The 18,188-nt window shown below is 18.9% G+C and overlaps 3 protein-coding genes across 7 annotated transcripts; 1 reads left to right on the top strand and 2 right to left on the bottom strand.

Annotated features, from left to right (window-relative positions):
* Positions 1-15: 15 nt before the first annotated feature.
* Positions 16-1,688, bottom strand: LOC107996017 (N-terminal Xaa-Pro-Lys N-methyltransferase 1). Of its 3 annotated transcripts, none has more exons than XM_017053886.3 (5): positions 1,545-1,688; positions 818-984; positions 533-719; positions 361-469; positions 16-294 (listed from the first exon to the last, which is right to left on the bottom strand). In XM_017053886.3, the coding sequence occupies exons 2-5, from the start codon at positions 980-982 to the stop codon at positions 66-68; spliced, it is 690 nt and encodes a 229-aa protein (XP_016909375.1). In that variant the 5' UTR covers positions 983-984; positions 1,545-1,688; the 3' UTR covers positions 16-65. The 3 variants fall into 3 exon arrangements, with proteins under 3 accessions (XP_016909375.1, XP_016909359.1, XP_016909368.1); XM_017053870.3 differs by having other exon boundaries at positions 818-1,010; positions 1,545-1,687; XM_017053879.3 differs by having other exon boundaries at positions 818-1,007; positions 1,545-1,685.
* LOC107993999 (zinc finger and SCAN domain-containing protein 2) lies at positions 1,605-13,684 on the top strand. 3 transcript variants are annotated; one of them, XM_062079846.1, is made up of 14 exons: positions 1,605-1,742; positions 2,236-2,506; positions 2,588-2,709; positions 2,768-2,889; positions 2,961-3,103; positions 3,181-3,349; positions 3,414-3,840; positions 3,916-4,253; positions 4,329-4,675; positions 5,444-5,517; positions 5,599-5,827; positions 5,930-6,102; positions 6,170-6,442; positions 11,946-13,684. In XM_062079846.1, exons 1-14 carry the CDS (start codon positions 1,605-1,607, stop codon positions 12,129-12,131), a joined length of 3,012 nt encoding a protein of 1,003 aa, XP_061935830.1. In that variant the 3' UTR covers positions 12,132-13,684. The 3 variants fall into 3 exon arrangements, with proteins under 3 accessions (XP_061935830.1, XP_061935832.1, XP_061935831.1); XM_062079847.1 differs by lacking the exon at positions 1,605-1,742 and adding an exon at positions 1,836-2,120; XM_062079848.1 differs by lacking the exon at positions 11,946-13,684 and having other exon boundaries at positions 6,177-6,432.
* Positions 13,044-18,080, bottom strand: LOC107994206 (putative ATP-dependent RNA helicase TDRD12). Its single transcript, XM_062079849.1, has 17 exons — positions 17,904-18,080; positions 17,478-17,746; positions 17,145-17,344; positions 16,928-17,060; positions 16,699-16,840; positions 16,472-16,636; positions 16,029-16,181; positions 15,791-15,943; positions 15,484-15,718; positions 15,272-15,415; positions 15,008-15,189; positions 14,802-14,927; positions 14,262-14,410; positions 13,970-14,140; positions 13,712-13,880; positions 13,473-13,652; positions 13,044-13,396 (listed from the first exon to the last, which is right to left on the bottom strand). Exons 1-17 carry the CDS (start codon positions 18,078-18,080, stop codon positions 13,184-13,186), a joined length of 2,961 nt encoding a protein of 986 aa, XP_061935833.1. The 3' UTR covers positions 13,044-13,183.
* Positions 18,081-18,188: the final 108 nt, after the last annotated feature.

Below are 18,188 nucleotides of genomic sequence, written 5' to 3'. Positions count from 1 at the left end.
ATATAATTGATAAAATTTATAGGTAAAAAATTTATTTAATTTTGTATCATTTTTGACATTTAGATTTAAAATTTGTTATTTGGCTTTAAAGCAAACATATAAACTGGATATAATCCACGTGGAAATTTATGTTGTTGTTCTTCTTTTATACAAATTAAATTTGATTTCTGAAATATACGATATAATTCGGAAAGGGGTCGTGTCACTGATGAATCCTTAGTATCAACTTCTAAATTTTCCGAAGTTGTCACATTTTCTTTAATTACTATTATACCATTGGATCTTAGGCCACAACTATAAAAATTATATTAAGTAAATAAAAATAATTTATATTTTTTATTAAAATCAAGTAGTACTTACGAGCATTTTTTAAAAAATTCTATTAAATCATTATGTTTTAAATGTCCCAAAACCCATTGACACCAGATGACATCATACTTCTTGGTATTAAAGTAAAAATTTTGTAGTCCTTGAAATATGAGTTAATTAATTCAATATCTTTTATATTATTAATAAACCTATAAGATATTACCAATGGGATAATAATTTTGAATTCTTGAAGAATAATTTTTCAAATATGTTTTAGCTACTTCTAAAAATTTTAAATTTTGCTCCACTAAATCAATATGTTTAAAATGATTTAATAATAAATTTTTTGTTATCCTTCCTATGCCTGCACCACAATCTAATGCAAATGTTTTTGATGGAGGATTTTCTAACTAAAATAAAATAAATTTTAATTATTATAATATTTAAGAATATTAATAAGAAACATTAAGTATTATTTTATTTAAGTATTAAAAAATTAATTACATACTTCGAATAAAGCTTTCAAAAATTTTGTAGATCCTTTTATATCAATTTGAGAAATAAATCCAAAACCACCAAGCATTCCATCTACTGTAGCCGGAACATGTTCCCAATACTTAGCAGCTGCTGTATAAAATTCATGTTCTTCAAGTGTATTTTCTTCTTTTTCCATCTCTGATGATGATAAGTAATACATCCTACTTATTTAAGTTAATTTAATTTAATCTTATTTTTATGTCAATAATTTAATTATTTAAAATAAAAAACTATCAAAAGATCATGTCACATGTTTAAAAAAATTAATAAAAAATAAATATTAATTTATTTTCATAAAATATAAATAAGTCAAATGTTTTGTGTTTAATAAAAGTCTTTCATTAGATAGTATTTATGGATTAATAAAATATATAGTAACAAAAATTTTTAATTTTTTTTACTGATATAATTAAAATAAAATATAATATATTTTATCGATATATAATAAATTATCGATTTATCGATTATAAAATATCGACATATTGCTTATTCTCTTTAATCGAAATGTATATCGGTAATATATCGATTATTGTGTATAAAGCATTCGTATAATTCAAAAATAAATTTATAAAAAGGAAAATATTATGTACAAAAAAACTATAATTTATTTATATGAAAATTTATATATAAAATTTTGAATTAAGGATTACATTATGCATAGTTAAAATATATAGGATGTAGTAGTTGTGCATACTTACTGGTCAGTTTGGTTAGGATAAAATCGATGTTAGTCGTTAGTGAGCAGTTCTCTTGGAATCATGGCAGAAGTACGGCTTTATGACTCAACAATTTGTCGGTTATGTGCAGAAGATAATGGTAATGGAGAATTACTTTATATGGGAGATGGTGATGATCCAGATTTAAGTTCTATGGTCAATCGGTACTTGCCGCTCAAGGTATGAAGCTTCGAAACATTAGACTCTAACTTGACTTCCTGCTTTATATACAAATACTACCTGAATCAAATGTTCGATATTTCCTTCTTATACGTTACATTGTTATGCACTTTATTTATTATGTGAAAATTTATTATAATATTTATAAATTTTGTGTAATTACAGAATAATATCTTGAATGATAAAATCAATAATAAATATTTTATATGTTCGTAATTCAGTATTGAAATATTCTTATAAATATTCTTATTTTATGTGATACTGTGTGTTATAAATTTTATATAATTATATTTAATTCAAAATAATTTATAATCAATTATTTTGTTATATGAATTTAGAAATGCCAAAAATTTCAGATTATTAAAGAAATTTCTTACGGTAATAAAATAGTGAATAATAGTTAGAATAATTATTGATTTATTAAGGTTATGTTAATGTTAAAATAAAAGAATTGATTCCATTTTAAAATAAATAATATAATAATTTTGATTAGATTCATGATGATGGCAAATTACCACGTACTATTTGTCCTGGTTGTAATATTCAACTGGAGGCTACAATACAGTTTTTTGAATTATTGGTGGATGGTCAAAGGAAAATTCGTGAGATGTGGAAACATCAGGTAGAACAACAGCGTAAAGCAGAACGAGAACGTCTTCGTGTAGAAAAGGAAAACACAGAAATTAGATCTGAAACATTACACTTAGATAATATTTCAAGATACAATGAAGAAGATCAATTTGAACAACAGATTATAATAAAAAGTATTATTTTATATTTCAGTTAACTATATTTTAATTAAAAATTTACTGTAAGATTATTTATCATATTATCATTTAATATAGTAATGCCAGATGGTTCTATGTATGCTGTGGATCATGAAATGAGTTTACAAATGGAAGGTTTAAATAAACCTAAACGAAAAAGAGGGCGTCCACCGAAATCTCAAACAGAAAATATATCTATAGTTAGTAAAAATAACATTTTTGTTTAATACGAAAAATTTTTAAATTATTAAATTTTAGGAGTTAACAAAAGGAGAAGTATTAGAAGGGGTTAGTCAAGAGGAAGAAGATAAACATGAAGAAGAAGCAGATGAAGTAGATGGAGATGGAAGACGTCGCAGAAAACGTAAAGTTCCAAAAAGGTATTCTTTATAAGAAAAAACAATTGATAATAATTATTATCATTTTTATAATAGAATATAAAATAATTTAGATATATGGAAGCAGTTCAAGGTAAAGAATTAGAAAGAATATATAAAGAAGAAGGAGTAATTGATGAAGAAGATGATGATGAACAAGATACTTTTGAAGATTCTGAAGAACAATTAAATATGTCAGTTCCTGATAGTCATGAAGGTAAAAAATAGTGAATTCTAATATTAATTAAATATTTATCTAAAAATTATTTATTGATAATCATTTGTATATTCTAGAAATAATTGGTCATTTAGAGTCTGAAGAAGGAAAAGATCTTGGAGAATTAGTGATAGTAAATCGAGGTAGAGGACGAGGACGACCAAAATTACGTCGTAGAAGAAATAAATTTACATGTCAATTATGTGGTCGAGGATTTCTTCAGCGTAGTAGATATATTGTACACAAGTAAGCAAAATTTATTTAATTTGTAATATTGTAGATAATAAAAATATTTTATTTTTCTAATTAGGAGTTTCCACAAAGGTATAAAATATGAATGTTCAGAATGTAAAAAATTATTTACAAATAAGGAAAATTTAGGATTGCATCAAAAGGCAACTCATCATATTGGAAATGATATTAATCAAGAATTTGAACATGCTATGCAAGATTCAAGTTTAGAATCAAAACGTCATTTATCTGGAGAAGATAATATTTCTAACGTAATAGATCATGTTTTAACTGAAGAGCAATATACAAATAAATTTTCAAATAATTCTAATGATTACCAAAAAAACTTTTCATGTGAGCAATGTAAAAAGTTATTCGAAACAAAGGAAGCATATGAATTACATGTTAAAGTAGTTCATGATCATGACAAGTTATTTATTTGCACTATATGCAATAAAAATTTTACTCAACAAACGGCTTTAAAACATCATATGTCAATACACGAGGTTTAGAAATAATTTTAAAATTATCAAAATATTTTAAATAAATAAAATTAATAATAGTTTTTATTATTTTTGTAGAGACATAAATTAGAGAAAGAATATCCATGTGATATTTGTGGAAAAGTACTTAATCATCCTAGTTCTGTAGTATATCATAAAGAAGCGGAACACAATAATGGTCGGCGATTTGTTTGTAATAAATGTGGGAAAAGTTTTAAACATAAGCAATTATTACAACGTCATCAACTTGTGCATTCTGATGATAGACCTTATATTTGTAAATCTTGCAATGCCAGTTTTAAAACAAAAGCAAATTTAATTAATCATCAATCTACACATACTGGTGAAAAAAAATATTTTTGTGAAATCTGTGGACAACAATTTGCACATAAAACTAGTCTTACATTGCATTACAGGTTATTATAAAAATACAAAACTTAAATTAAATAAATTTTATTATTAAATAAATAAATGAATAATTTTATATTTAGGTGGCATACAGGACATAAACCATATACATGTGAGGTATGTCATAAAAGTTTTTCACAAAATGGAAATTTACAAGAACATATGCGAATACATACAGGAGAAAAACCTTATTGCTGCGATTATTGTGGCAGAAAGTTTACTACTTCTTCACAATTTAAACTTCACGTTAAACGACACACTGGCGAGCGTCCTTGGAAATGTGAATTTTGTGCAAAATGTTTTTTGCATAAAGATACATGGAAATGTCACGTGCGCAGACATAAAGGAGAACGACCTTTTCAGTGTGCTCATTGTAATCGAGGTTTTACAGAGCAATGGGCTTTAAAAAAACATCTTCGTTTGCACACTGGTATTTTCTTATATTTCATTTTTATAAATTTTGTATTTTTTGTTTTTATTAATGTATTTATTATATATTTTATTAGTGTATTTTGTTATGTATATATTATATATTTTATTAATGTATTTAAAATTAATTATATCAGAAGTATCATAACTGTATACTAAATGTGATGCTACAATTGGAAGGGGATTATATTTAAAATAAATCAAAAATATGAAAAATTTTTTCAGATATGGCTTTGTTTTTAAAAATCAAGAATATTTAACATTTATTTGATATATATTTATTTAATTATATCTTGATTTAATTATTTTTTCATATAAAATTTCTGAATTTAATTATATTTATTTTATGATAAAAAAGATTATATATGAAAATTTTATTCAATTTTTATTAATATTTTCTAATATGTTTTAATATTTTATCAATCATTAAAAAATTTTGTTTGATTAATATATATTTTTATTAAAATTCATAATTTAATAAACTTATTTATTAATTATATATAAAAATCAAATAAAGTTAAGAGATTGATAGATAAATTGCAAATTTTTGTCATTTAAAAGATTTTTAAAATGACATGTAAAATATGCTAAAAAACAAATATTAATTAAATTAAGAAATAGTTAAACTGAATATATTAGATAAATATATAAATTTATTTTTTCATAAAGAATTAATCTCTTCCCAGTTGTACTACTAATTTTTAAATACTACTAATTATCAAAATATTCTTTATTCTAAAAACTTATTTTATACTTTTTTTTTTATTAGGTGAAAAACCTTATTCTTGTGATGTTTGTGGAAAAGCATTTGCGGATTGTTCAAATTTAACAAAACATAAAAAAGTAGGAATTCTATTAATATATATTTTATTATGCATATAAAAAAAATTTAATAATATGGAATTATTATCGAGTTTCTTGTAGGTGCATAGAGAAACTAAACTTTCTACAATAAGTGAAATAGAAGGATCTCCAATTGGAGAAGTATGGCAAATTTTACCTAGTTCTCAAGAATCTGATGAACAATCATTAACTGATCAAATGGCTCAAGTTATTGCAACAGATGATACATCTGGAGATGGTATTCAACAAATTATATATGTTTCATACCAAGATCCAGATGATCCTAATCAATCTCGAACTTTACATTTCGGTAAAAATATATAAAATAATTTATACTATCTTTATTATTTATATTTAATTTATATTTATATTTATAATTTTATTTATTTATATTTTTTATTATTGAAATTAGTTGATGCTGGAATGATGAGAAATAAAGAAGAAAAAACAAATGTAAATCAATCATTATCACATTTAAGTGTAAGCAATGATGGAATGCTTTCTAATCCAGATCATGATACTGGAAATAACAATTCAAATGAACGAATAAATGTAGAACTTTCAGAATCTGATCTTCAACTTCAGGTAAAACAAATAAAATATTAAAAATAATAAATAATAATAAAAATATAAATAATAATTATATTTATAGATTACAGATGAAGAAGGTAATCCAATTCCTCTTTCAATTCAAGATGCCAGACAACTTTTATCTCAAAGTCAATTTGTCAATCAACTTAGTGATGGTCAAGAAATTAGAGTCCATCCTGGCGTAATACAAGATGAATTAACAACACCATTAAGTGTACATGTTAATCAAAATTCTGATATAAAAGATGTTGACATTTCCAATACAATGGATGCAAAAGTGAAAAATATTTCAACTGTACAAACAGATGCAGAAGCAATTGTGAAGGCATTACAGGTAATAATTTTGAATAAATTATTTTAATAATAAATAGAATTATAATTAAATTAATATTGAAATAATTATAATTTAATTTTTTATATTTTATTTATATTATATTTTTAATTTTTTTTAAATGAAAATATTTATATATCATATAAACGTTTTAAGTATTTATACATATTTCTATAAATATCAAAAAAAAATATTGTAATTATTTTATGCATGTGCGCGTAAATATACATTGAGCAATCTTTTCAATATATTAAATAATGCTAGTTATTATTATTAACACTTGAATAATGTTATTAATACATAAATTTTGAAATTAGTAACTTAATAATAACTTGAATGAAAAATATATGTAGGGACTTTTTGAATACTTTTATTATATAATATTAATATTAATTATAAGAATATTTAATAAAAAATATAATGTATCATTTAAAAATTAAAAAACATAAAAATTTAATTTTCATAAAATTCTTCAATTTAAGATTCTTCATTATTTCAAAGTTAAATTATCATGATCTTTTCAATATTATATAACTTTCATTTAGAATATTTTTTTGTATTTCTAATACTTGGAAATAACTTAGAAATAATCATATGTAGACATTTAACTTGTTAACTGAATATACTCATTATTTTTTTATTTTTGTCATATAATTTAAGTAAAAACTTTTAAAATAAAATAATAGTTTATATATATATATATATATATATATATATATATATGTATATATATATTAATATTTAAAATAATTTTTATAAAAATTTAAATAATACATAGTTTTTATTATATATAAAATTCATAAAAATTTACATTTAGAGAAATAAGAAATTTTTTATTATTTTATTCTTTTTTATTTTAAATTATAATATTCAATTAATTATTTATTATTATGTTATTAGTATTATATTCATTATTATATAACATTAAATATTATAGTTTAATTTAATATTTCAAAATTTCAATTCATTTTTATAGATTTTATACAAAATGTTAATATATTCAGATAGCTTTAGAAGATCAATTTAAAAATTAAAATGAACATTATTTATAAAATTATAAATAAATTTGTATTAGACAAAGCGTAATGCAATAAAATAAGATAGTTTTATTTGTCACATAAACATTGCTTGTAAAAATAAGAAATAATAAATATTATACATATAAAATATATATATATATTATATGTATATATATATATTTTTTTATATGTATAATATTTATAATTATTTTTTATGAACGTTTGTTTATTTTAGTCTTTTGAGTCTTCAGAAACATTTTATGAATATATTAATAATGCCTTGATATTATATTTGTTGATATTTTATTTTAATTTTATTTATTATTGCTGTTATTATCTTTATTATTTTATTCATTTTGATATGTAATATCTTTTTTTTCAATAATCGCTATTTTTATTAAATTTTATTAAATTTCTGATTAAATATAAAAATATTTTTGTGAAGAATTAATATACATATATTTGTTAAATATAGTAATATTTGATAATATATTTAAATTGTAATTCAAGATAATAGAAATTAAGTATATTAAATAAAATATACAAATTAAATATTGCATATATCTTCATAATGATATTATACTTCTTATATTGTTTTAAATTACAATTCCTACAAAAAGTGACTCAATGATACATTTTCATTTTATAATGATCACATATCAAAAAATCAAATATATATAATTGATTTAAACAAAACATTATTTTATATCGTATAAGTATTAATTAAATAAATTTATTATTTGGATAATTTATTTGGCAAATAATTTGGCAAATTCAGTTTTTGAAACTTAATCATGATATATTATGATGAATACAAAAATTCTTTTTAACTATTATAAAAGTTGAAATTTATATAACTATTGTAAGAGATCTCATAGATTGCTAAATAATTTATTGTTGTTATATATATTCAGATACCAATAAATGTAATTATTCTTTTCTAATAATGAAAAATTCTAAATTTGACTAAATAATTATAAATATATTTTTTTGTAATTATTTATTATTATATATATTTTGTAATTATTTATTATATATTTTTAATTATGAATTTAATTCATATTGATTTCTATTTCTTTCTTAATAATTTTGAATTTTTTTTATAAAAATTATAAGATTAAAAAAGTATAATTATTATATATTCAATTTTGAATAAAAATAAAAAAAATAAGATTAAGATAAAAATTAAACTTTATTTTCATAATAAATAGAAGTAAAAGAAAAATTATTCTAAATTGAATAAATATTCAATTATGATAAAAATAAAAATCAATAAGAATAAATATAAAAATTTATGATATATAAATTCTGTTTTAGTTGCCAAAGAGCAAATAAATATTATACAATCTTGAATCATTGATAAAAAATAAATCAATTTTACTAATAATTGAAAATATATAAAGCAACAATAATTAATTTTTGAATATTAGATTATTGAAAAATACATGGCATTATAAACCATGAACAAAAAAAATAGAAACAAAGAAGTATAATTAATAATTATAAGAATATAATTAATAAAAAATTTAATTAATAAGATAATTAAATTAGAAATATATTATAGAAATTAATATAATTAATAAGAAATTTTTCTGCATTTAATTTTCAATTTTGAGTAGATTCTATTGGAATCTGTTAGAAAAATGTGTTATAATAAGTGTATTCTTTCTTTAAGATGTTTTGTTATATTTTATATATATATATATCTAAAAATAAGTTTGAGGATTAGATTATTATTTTTCTTCATATTTTAAGAAGAAAAATTTGATACAGAACAATAAGTTAAATATAATAAAAGATTCTAAGAAATCAATTGAAGTACAACTAGTCAAAACATAAAATTCGAATGGAATTAATACTTTCTTAATTAATAAATAATGGCATTTTTTTTTATTATAACGAAGAGAAAAACTTGAGAAAAAAACTAATTTGTCCAGATTTAAAATAATAGAATTATAACGAAATTAATGAAAAGTATATTTTTTCCGAAATAGTATATTAGAAGTATATAGAAGAAATAATATATAAATATATATAATAATAATATATAAATAATATATAAAAGTATAATATCTTTGAACTTTTAAAGAAAAAACTGGTCTTCCTTTCTCTAAAAAAAATTGCAATTTTAAAAATTATAATTTTACAAAATTATAAATAATGAGGAGAGTAGTGAAATTTTGTACTTATAGATTGTTTTCTTCATAGAGATACATTACACAATATTTTTCTATATATTTTCTATATATATATTCTATATATTCTATATATATTTTTTTATATATTTTTTCTATATTTATAATAATTTTTCTATAAATTGAGGTTATATAAAAATTATTTTTTTAAATGAAACTATATAATGTTGAATTTATTTACCTTAAAAAGTATTAACTTATGTCATATACTTATGTAAAAATCATTAATTTAAATATTTAAATTAAAAAATTTAAAGATTGGAAACATAATCAATCGTTTATGATTAACTCTCAGTAAAATAATTTTTTAATATATAAAAACAAAACACATGAATTTATTTTATTAACACGTGTATTTTATTTTTAATTAAGCCAAACAGTAGAATATAATATATATATTAAGCAATATAAATGAAACTATTCGACTAATAAGGAAAATGCATATCTTGTTTTTATTTAATATTTATATTAATATATATCGTATTAACTATTAGCAATTACGAGAGATTATCATCTTTCTGGTTTTCAATTGTAACATGAACCACATTGAAACAATATTTTTAAATATTTCATAATGATTTTTGATATAAATAAATAAATACTTTTTTTATGGAAAGGTAATAAGGCTAAATAAATCGATTAATATATACAAATTATGATTTCATTTAAAAAAAATTGACCTTAAAATCTTCTTTACTATTTGATCTGAAAAAAAATTGTTTACATAATATAATATTTCCCTTTGAAAGCAAACAATTTTTGTTGAAATATTTTTTTTTTTTTAATTCTTTATGAAATATTGGAATCTGAAACATAACGAAATATGACGAAAAAAAATTATACAATATATTTATATATTTATATGTGTGTGTATTTTGTTTGTACTTAGATTTTTAGAAATATAGGATATTAATATATTCGTAAAATATTTTTGGAAATTGATTTGGGAAGTCAAAACAAATACAAAATACAATATACAAAAATGTCGATTGGAATTATTCTGTTTCCATTACATTGTCGCAATTTTTTATTTCTTTTAATACAAACTTAAATTGATTATAATAAGTAAATTTTAACCGAATTTTTGTATCAACTTTTGCGTTTGTTTTAGAATTAATCTTTTCAAAGATATCCCCATAAATATATTAATATTATATACATAATTTGCAAATTATTTATTTTTATTTATTTTATTATAATAATTATATAGTTTAATTAAATTCTATTTTTAATATTATTATATTATATTTAGTTTTCAATTTGTATGTGACTTTATAAATAATTTCTTCCTGAATATGTTCATTATGAATGTTTTTAGTTAATCTAAAATATTTAATCACTATTATAAACGTTTTACTTTTTCTTCACATTACTCTGTTTTTTCACATTTTAATCAAAATTTTAAATAATTTAAAATAACGCACAATTCTTTATATGATGACATTTTTCTGTAAATAGAAATATAATTATAGAAATAATTTTTCTACAAGGAAATACCAGAAATACTTTTTCTAAACACTGAAATATAAAAGTTGATAGTATGCAAAAATGTCAATTAAGACTTATTTTTTAAGTTATAAATAACTTAATTTTGCATTAGATGAAATGATTAGATGAAAAGATAAAACAATTCAATCAATTAGTCAATAGCATATTATAGTATTGCAAACATTATATAGATTTATGTAGCTGAGATTTCATTTTATATAATATGATTGATTCTATTGATATAATTATATACAACATATATTTTAAAAAATATATTTAATATATTATTACAAAAAAAAATTTGTAATACTTTTAATATTTTAATGTAATAATTAATGATATAATAAATGATGTAATATTAATATATGTATATTATATTATTATAATATATATATAATATTAATATATATAATCAATTTTTTTTAAATTTTTCATTTAGAAGTTTAGTTAGACAAATAATACTGGCTAACTTTGGCCAAAATTAAATTGTTTATAATTTGAAAAATGAGCTCTGTTATTTTTATAAATCAACTTTTGTGTTTTAGTTTTGTGTTTTAGTATTACATATATATTTAAAATTGATCTTTTAAAGATGTCAATAAAATCTATTTATTTATCATTTGCAAATAAATAATAATTTTAATTTATTTGTTATTTGCTTTTTATTTATTACTTGTTTTTTATTTATTATTTAAAATAATTATATAATTATATTCATAAATTCTAACATATGAATTCTTGTATAGCATAAATACAATATTAATAATAATAATTTTATTATATATAATTATAATTTTGTAATAGGATGAAGATACAGATGCAAATGCTGTTGCAACTATTAATCAAATGGAAGAATCGGAACAATCTGGAATTGCAGAAAACGAACAAGCAATAGAATTTACAACACAAGATGGTCAGAAAGTTCGTTTAGTTACTTCTTATCATGTTGATCCAATGCAACTTGCTTCTGAGTACCTGACTATTGTATAAAACTTAATTATAAATTTGTCTAAATAATTTCTTTAAACTTATTCAAGTAGTACTTTATACTGATTAATAGAATTTTCAAAGTACCACTTACTTATTGACGAAACTTTACTCAAGCAGAATACGATTATAAATAAATAGTCAAAAATTAACATTGAAATTTAATTATATTTATAATCAAATTTTATTGTTATTATAATTTAATTATATTAATTTTTAAATTTAATTAAATACTATTTTAATTAATTTATTTCAATTGTTTTATTTCTTAAATATATCTTCGATCTTTCCTATTTTTTTCTTTTATTACATCATTTTTTTACAATAATTATTACAACATTATTTATATTAAGTAAAATATTAATAAATTAAGAATTCCAACAAAATTATATAATGTTATATTACTTAATGTAAAAAAATGTATGGAAATAAAGTAAAAAAATGAATTTGATTGTTCTAAAATAATTAATATATTTTAATTAATAATATAATATATTACATATAATTATATAATTATATGTAAAAAAGTAAATAAAAATCTCAACAATAATTAAACCAATATGAATCGATTTTTAGACATAGATATCTATTTAATCATAGTACTCGTAATGTATACATAATTTATATATACATTTTATTTTTAAAAATATGAAAAAATAACTGACTTTAATTATTTAGTTATTAATTCTTTTATTCACATATAAAAGCAATTATAATTTAATAAATTTTATAAGTTAATAAAGTTTCGTTAATAATTAAGCGATATTCTTAAGAAATTTTTCACATGATTTTATTTCTGGTAAATTAAATTAAAATAATATTAAAATTTACTAATATTATGATAATTGATGATACACACATGCTATCTATGTATATGTATTCAATATGATATACATATAATAAATATTTAAAATATTTGTTAATTTTTTTTTATGATTATATTTTATTTTACATTAATGAATAATGAAAAAAGCATATATATAGAATATAGAATGATTTTTGAAAATATTTTCGCAACTTTTCATTTAAGTAAAATATTAAGTAAATAATTTCATTTAAAGATTTAAATCATATCCATTGATTTGTAGAAATCCAGCATCTCTACAAAGTTGGTACATCTGATTTAAATGTTTATCATTTTTGACAGCATAATCTTTTAATAATAATTCTGTTTTTATAGATGAACCAATTAAGTCTTTATATCCAATTAATTTTGTTCCAACATTTAAACTATCTACCCATATTGTATTTCCAAGATGTAAATTTACCTATTTAAATCAATATTATATTGTATTTGTAAAAATTATAAAAACATAAAATAAGAAAAAGTAATATATAACATACCGTTCCAATTACATATGATCTATTATCAACATTTTCTTTAAACCATTCATATACAGCATTAATTGCACAATTATTCCAAACATATTCATCATCATGAGGAACTATACCAACTAAAAATACTTCAAATACTTGTATAGGATATTTTATAAGTTCTTTTGGCATATATAGTAAATTATATACCTAATATAAAAATTATATTATCATAATATAAATTTTTTAACTGTTAATTAAATACATACATTTACTTTATTCAAAATGACTCCATTATCAATACATTTTACATTTACATATTTTGGATTTCCTGTTTTATTCTCTCTTTCAATATGTAAAATTTGTACTCTTTTAAAAGTATCTACTGGTTCTTCTAAACCACATATACATCCAATATCTATTATTTCACATTTCTTTCTATAAAGAAAATAAAATATAAATAAATATATTAAATAATTTTTAAAGTATCATTAAACATATATATATATATATATGTATATATTAACCTGTTTTTTGTACAAGAATAGTATTCTTGAATACTTCTGTTAATTAACATATATTGTGTATTAGGAAATTCTATTTCTTCTAATGTATCAAATTTAATATACGATATAATTCTAGCAGAAACATGTGTGGCATCAAGTATACTTACTACTCTGAATTTCACTTTATCATTTCTAAAATAATAACCAAAATTTATTAATTAAATTCTTTGATTAAAATAAATTTTTTATATTTACATATTTACATTTGAATATTGATATATATATACATTGAATATATATATACATTACTTACATTTGAATATTTGTGAGTGGTATATCAATATTTGAAATTATTTTATGTCTAAATGCACATGAAACTTGTTTATTACAAAATCCCCAAGATTTTATATTGTCGCAAATAGGATAATTTTCCTTTTTCTTTTCTAATGCATTTGTTATAAACTTAACAAATTTTTAAAACAAATTTGTATCATAAATTAATGATATTATTATTAAAAATTTAGAAACAATAAATTTGCTAAATAATAAATACTAAATATTATATAACATAAATATCAAGAAACAAAATCTTAAATGAATATAAATTAAAATCAATTTTTTGATTCATTAAAATGATTGTCTTTTTTTTATTATTATTAAATAAATTTTAGATATTTTATTTATTACTTTTTCTTTACCTAAATTGTCAATATGTATTATAGTAGTTATTTTAATAAGTAATTATTTTTATAATATTTACAACAAAATTTTTTATTTCATGCAAAAATATGATTATTTCCAAATTTTTATTATATATTTATATATTAAATTATTAAATTATTTTAATAGATACCTTAATATTTTCTAATATATTTTGAGGAATTATAATATTCATACGCTGCATAATTTTCATTATATGTAAAAACTGTATATCATTATTTTCATCCATCATTATTGTTACTTTGCAATTGCAATTTTCCTTAAATAAATTTATTGAATAAAATTATTTTGTATTAAATTAAAAAATTGCAAAAAATTGTTGATATAAAATAATTGTACCATTTGTAAATTTTCTATAAGTGTCGAAAATCGAAAATTAAATTGAGTCTTAGAATGCAAGGGAATTGAATAATGTATCAACCAAGTTACATTTGTAATATCTATATCAGATAGTATATCATCTGTACATATTAAAATTGGATAAGAACCGCTTATACAAACATTCCAACATTGTTTAATATCTATATTGAAATAAAAAATATTAAATTTAAAAATAATAGAATTAAAAATTGAAATTTTTGAAATTCTTGAATACATTCTTACCTTGTAATTGAAAAAAATTCATATTTCCATGAGCTAAAAGAATTTCCATATGTTTTTGTAAAAAATTATATAATTCTTCAGCTTCATTATAATTTGTACAAATAATTATAGTTCTTGTATAAGAATATCCATTACTTAATAAATCTATTATAAAATGATTTTAAATTATTTAATTTTAGTGTAAATAAAAATCTTAAAATATTATATTTTACCTAAGAGTTTTTCATTTTTTTTTTTTGAATTTATTACATATATATTTATATGTACAGATTTAAAAATCGCAGCTTCTAAAAAAGATGCTATACATATACATGGATTATCCATTAAAATAAAAGCAACTTTTTTTAATTGCGGTGTCCAATGTGCTGCAGTTATTATAATTTGTAACATTTTATTTTTTAATTCTCTATTAGAAATAATATTATATTTCTTAAATAAATGATTTACCTAAAATTATATTTCATTATATTTAAATAAATATAAAGCAAAAAAATTATCATAAATGTAAAAGAAATTTACAGAATCATAATATTTATTGAAAATAATATCACCACCATCCAAGATTAAATATCGAAGATTTTTAAAATTTATTAATTTTTCATTCCTATTCATAAAACGTACTAAAAATGTAGGTGTAGAAATTAATATCTGACACCCATTAAACATTTCAGCCTAAAAATAGAATATTTAATTTTTATTCCATTAAAATAAATATTTTTATTTATTTCTTTTTATATTTAATGTAAACTCTACATACCACTAATGACCTTTCTGATTTACCATTAATTGCAGCAATTGATCGTATTTTTTCATAATTTTGTAGGAATTCTGTACATAAGAAATTAACTTCTAATACTTCAGAAGAAGAAGAACATAGTATTAATACAGATGGATTTATTCCTTGAGGAAGCTGTTTCAAAATTTATATTTCTTAAAATATGACATGTAAACATGGCATTTTAAAAAATATAATAATTTTAAATTAATATATATTTTTTAAAATTATTAATTATTTGATAAAAAATAAATCATCACAGATTATATAGTTTCTAATGATTTATATATATATATATATATATATATATATATATATAACACAATTGTATATATAAATATATATATACACACAAAAATGTAATATATTCTATAATATTACTTTTAATATTAATAAAAGTATAATTATTTTAAATAATATTTTACATTTGCATTGGTAGCTAAAAGTCCGCAAATAGCAAATGCATATCCAGTAGTTTTACCAGATTTTGCTGTTCCAATTGTTATTATATCTAAACCTTTTTTTATAGCAGGCCAAATATATGATTGTATTTTTCTTGGTTTAGAAGATTGTATCAATGATTTCCAAATCTTGAAATATGAATATAAATTAATTTATCTATCTTAATGATAATTTCAGTGCATAATTGTACCTTGTGTATTTCTGCAGGAAATTTTGCATCTAAAGTGGAATTCAAACATTCATATTTATCTTCTCCATAAATTAATATTCTTTCTTTATTTTTTTTAAATTCATAATACTTATCTTTTTCAAATTTCATTTTGTTTATAAAACTATTAATAAAAAATTTAATAAAAATGTTAATAAAATGAATAGAAAAAATAAAATTAATTTTTATCTAATTATATTTTTTATCAAACCTTTCTTTTTTTTCTTTTTCTTTATTATTACTACTTAATACTTTTGAAATATTTAAATAAAATATGATTTCATTATTAATTATTTTTCTATCTAACTTTTTATTCATAGGATTTTTTATAAATTGCAATAATTCTATACAAAAATTAAATACAAAAATAAGCATCTAGAATAATTAATTTTAAATATTAAAAATACATAAAAATATGATAGATTTACCTTTATCTAAATACACAGCATAATGATTAAGAACTAAAATTTCACTTAAACATATTATATTGTTTTTTATATTAAGATAAAATTCACCATAATATCTTCCATATTGATCAGATACTAAATAATCAAAATAAATTGTATCAGATGCACTTATTAGTTCTTTTGTGTATTCAATTGCAGATGTGCTCCATTCATCTAAAATTCTTTATACACATACAAAAAAGAAAAAATAAATAATATAATTTTTAAATATATAAATTATTTCAATATATTGAATAAATAATATATTCATATTAATATTATACAAATTATTATACTAATTATATTTAATCATACATTAGAGTTTCATTATGCATAGAGAAATCATATTTTACATCAGCAGGTAAAACATTATATAAACCAACTGTAAAGCTCAAATATTCTTCTGTAATTATATCAGTTGAACAAATAACAAAATCTTCTTTTTTTAATACAACACAAATACCATGATCAGATAGAAAAATATTATATGTATCTTTTAGATTTCCTATACTATAAATATGTCCTCTAGATAACCATCCAGGAAAATCAAATGTTGTATGTAATTTATTATATACTATAACTGCCTAAAAAGATTTATATATATAATAAATTTTTTTAATAATTTAAGTAAGATAATATGAATTATATTTAATTTATGAATATATAATATTAATAATATTTATATTAAAATAACATGTATTAAAATAAAATAATTGTATATAAATTATTGTAAAAACTTACATCTCCTATTTTTGGTTCATTATATTTTTTAATAGTCTTAAAAATTTCTTTTTTTTTAAATAATTTTTTATTGATAGAATTTAATTTTTCATTATAATGTTTAATTTCACAAATTCTTATAATATATGGTGTTAAAACATTTGTTACTTTAATTACTGTTACAGTAGAAGGCAACATAATAACTATAATTATTATTAATTTTATAATATAAATATTTCTTTTTTATTTTTTTATATTATAAATTGTACAATGAAAAATTTTATAACATGAACTTAACCTCTATTA

This window comes from Apis cerana, linkage group LG9, assembly GCF_029169275.1.
Source record: "Apis cerana isolate GH-2021 linkage group LG9, AcerK_1.0, whole genome shotgun sequence".
NCBI classification, from domain to species: Eukaryota; Metazoa; Arthropoda; class Insecta; order Hymenoptera; family Apidae; genus Apis; species Apis cerana.
Note: the sequence above shows the minus strand (reverse complement) of the source record. Positions and strands in the feature narration are given on the sequence as shown.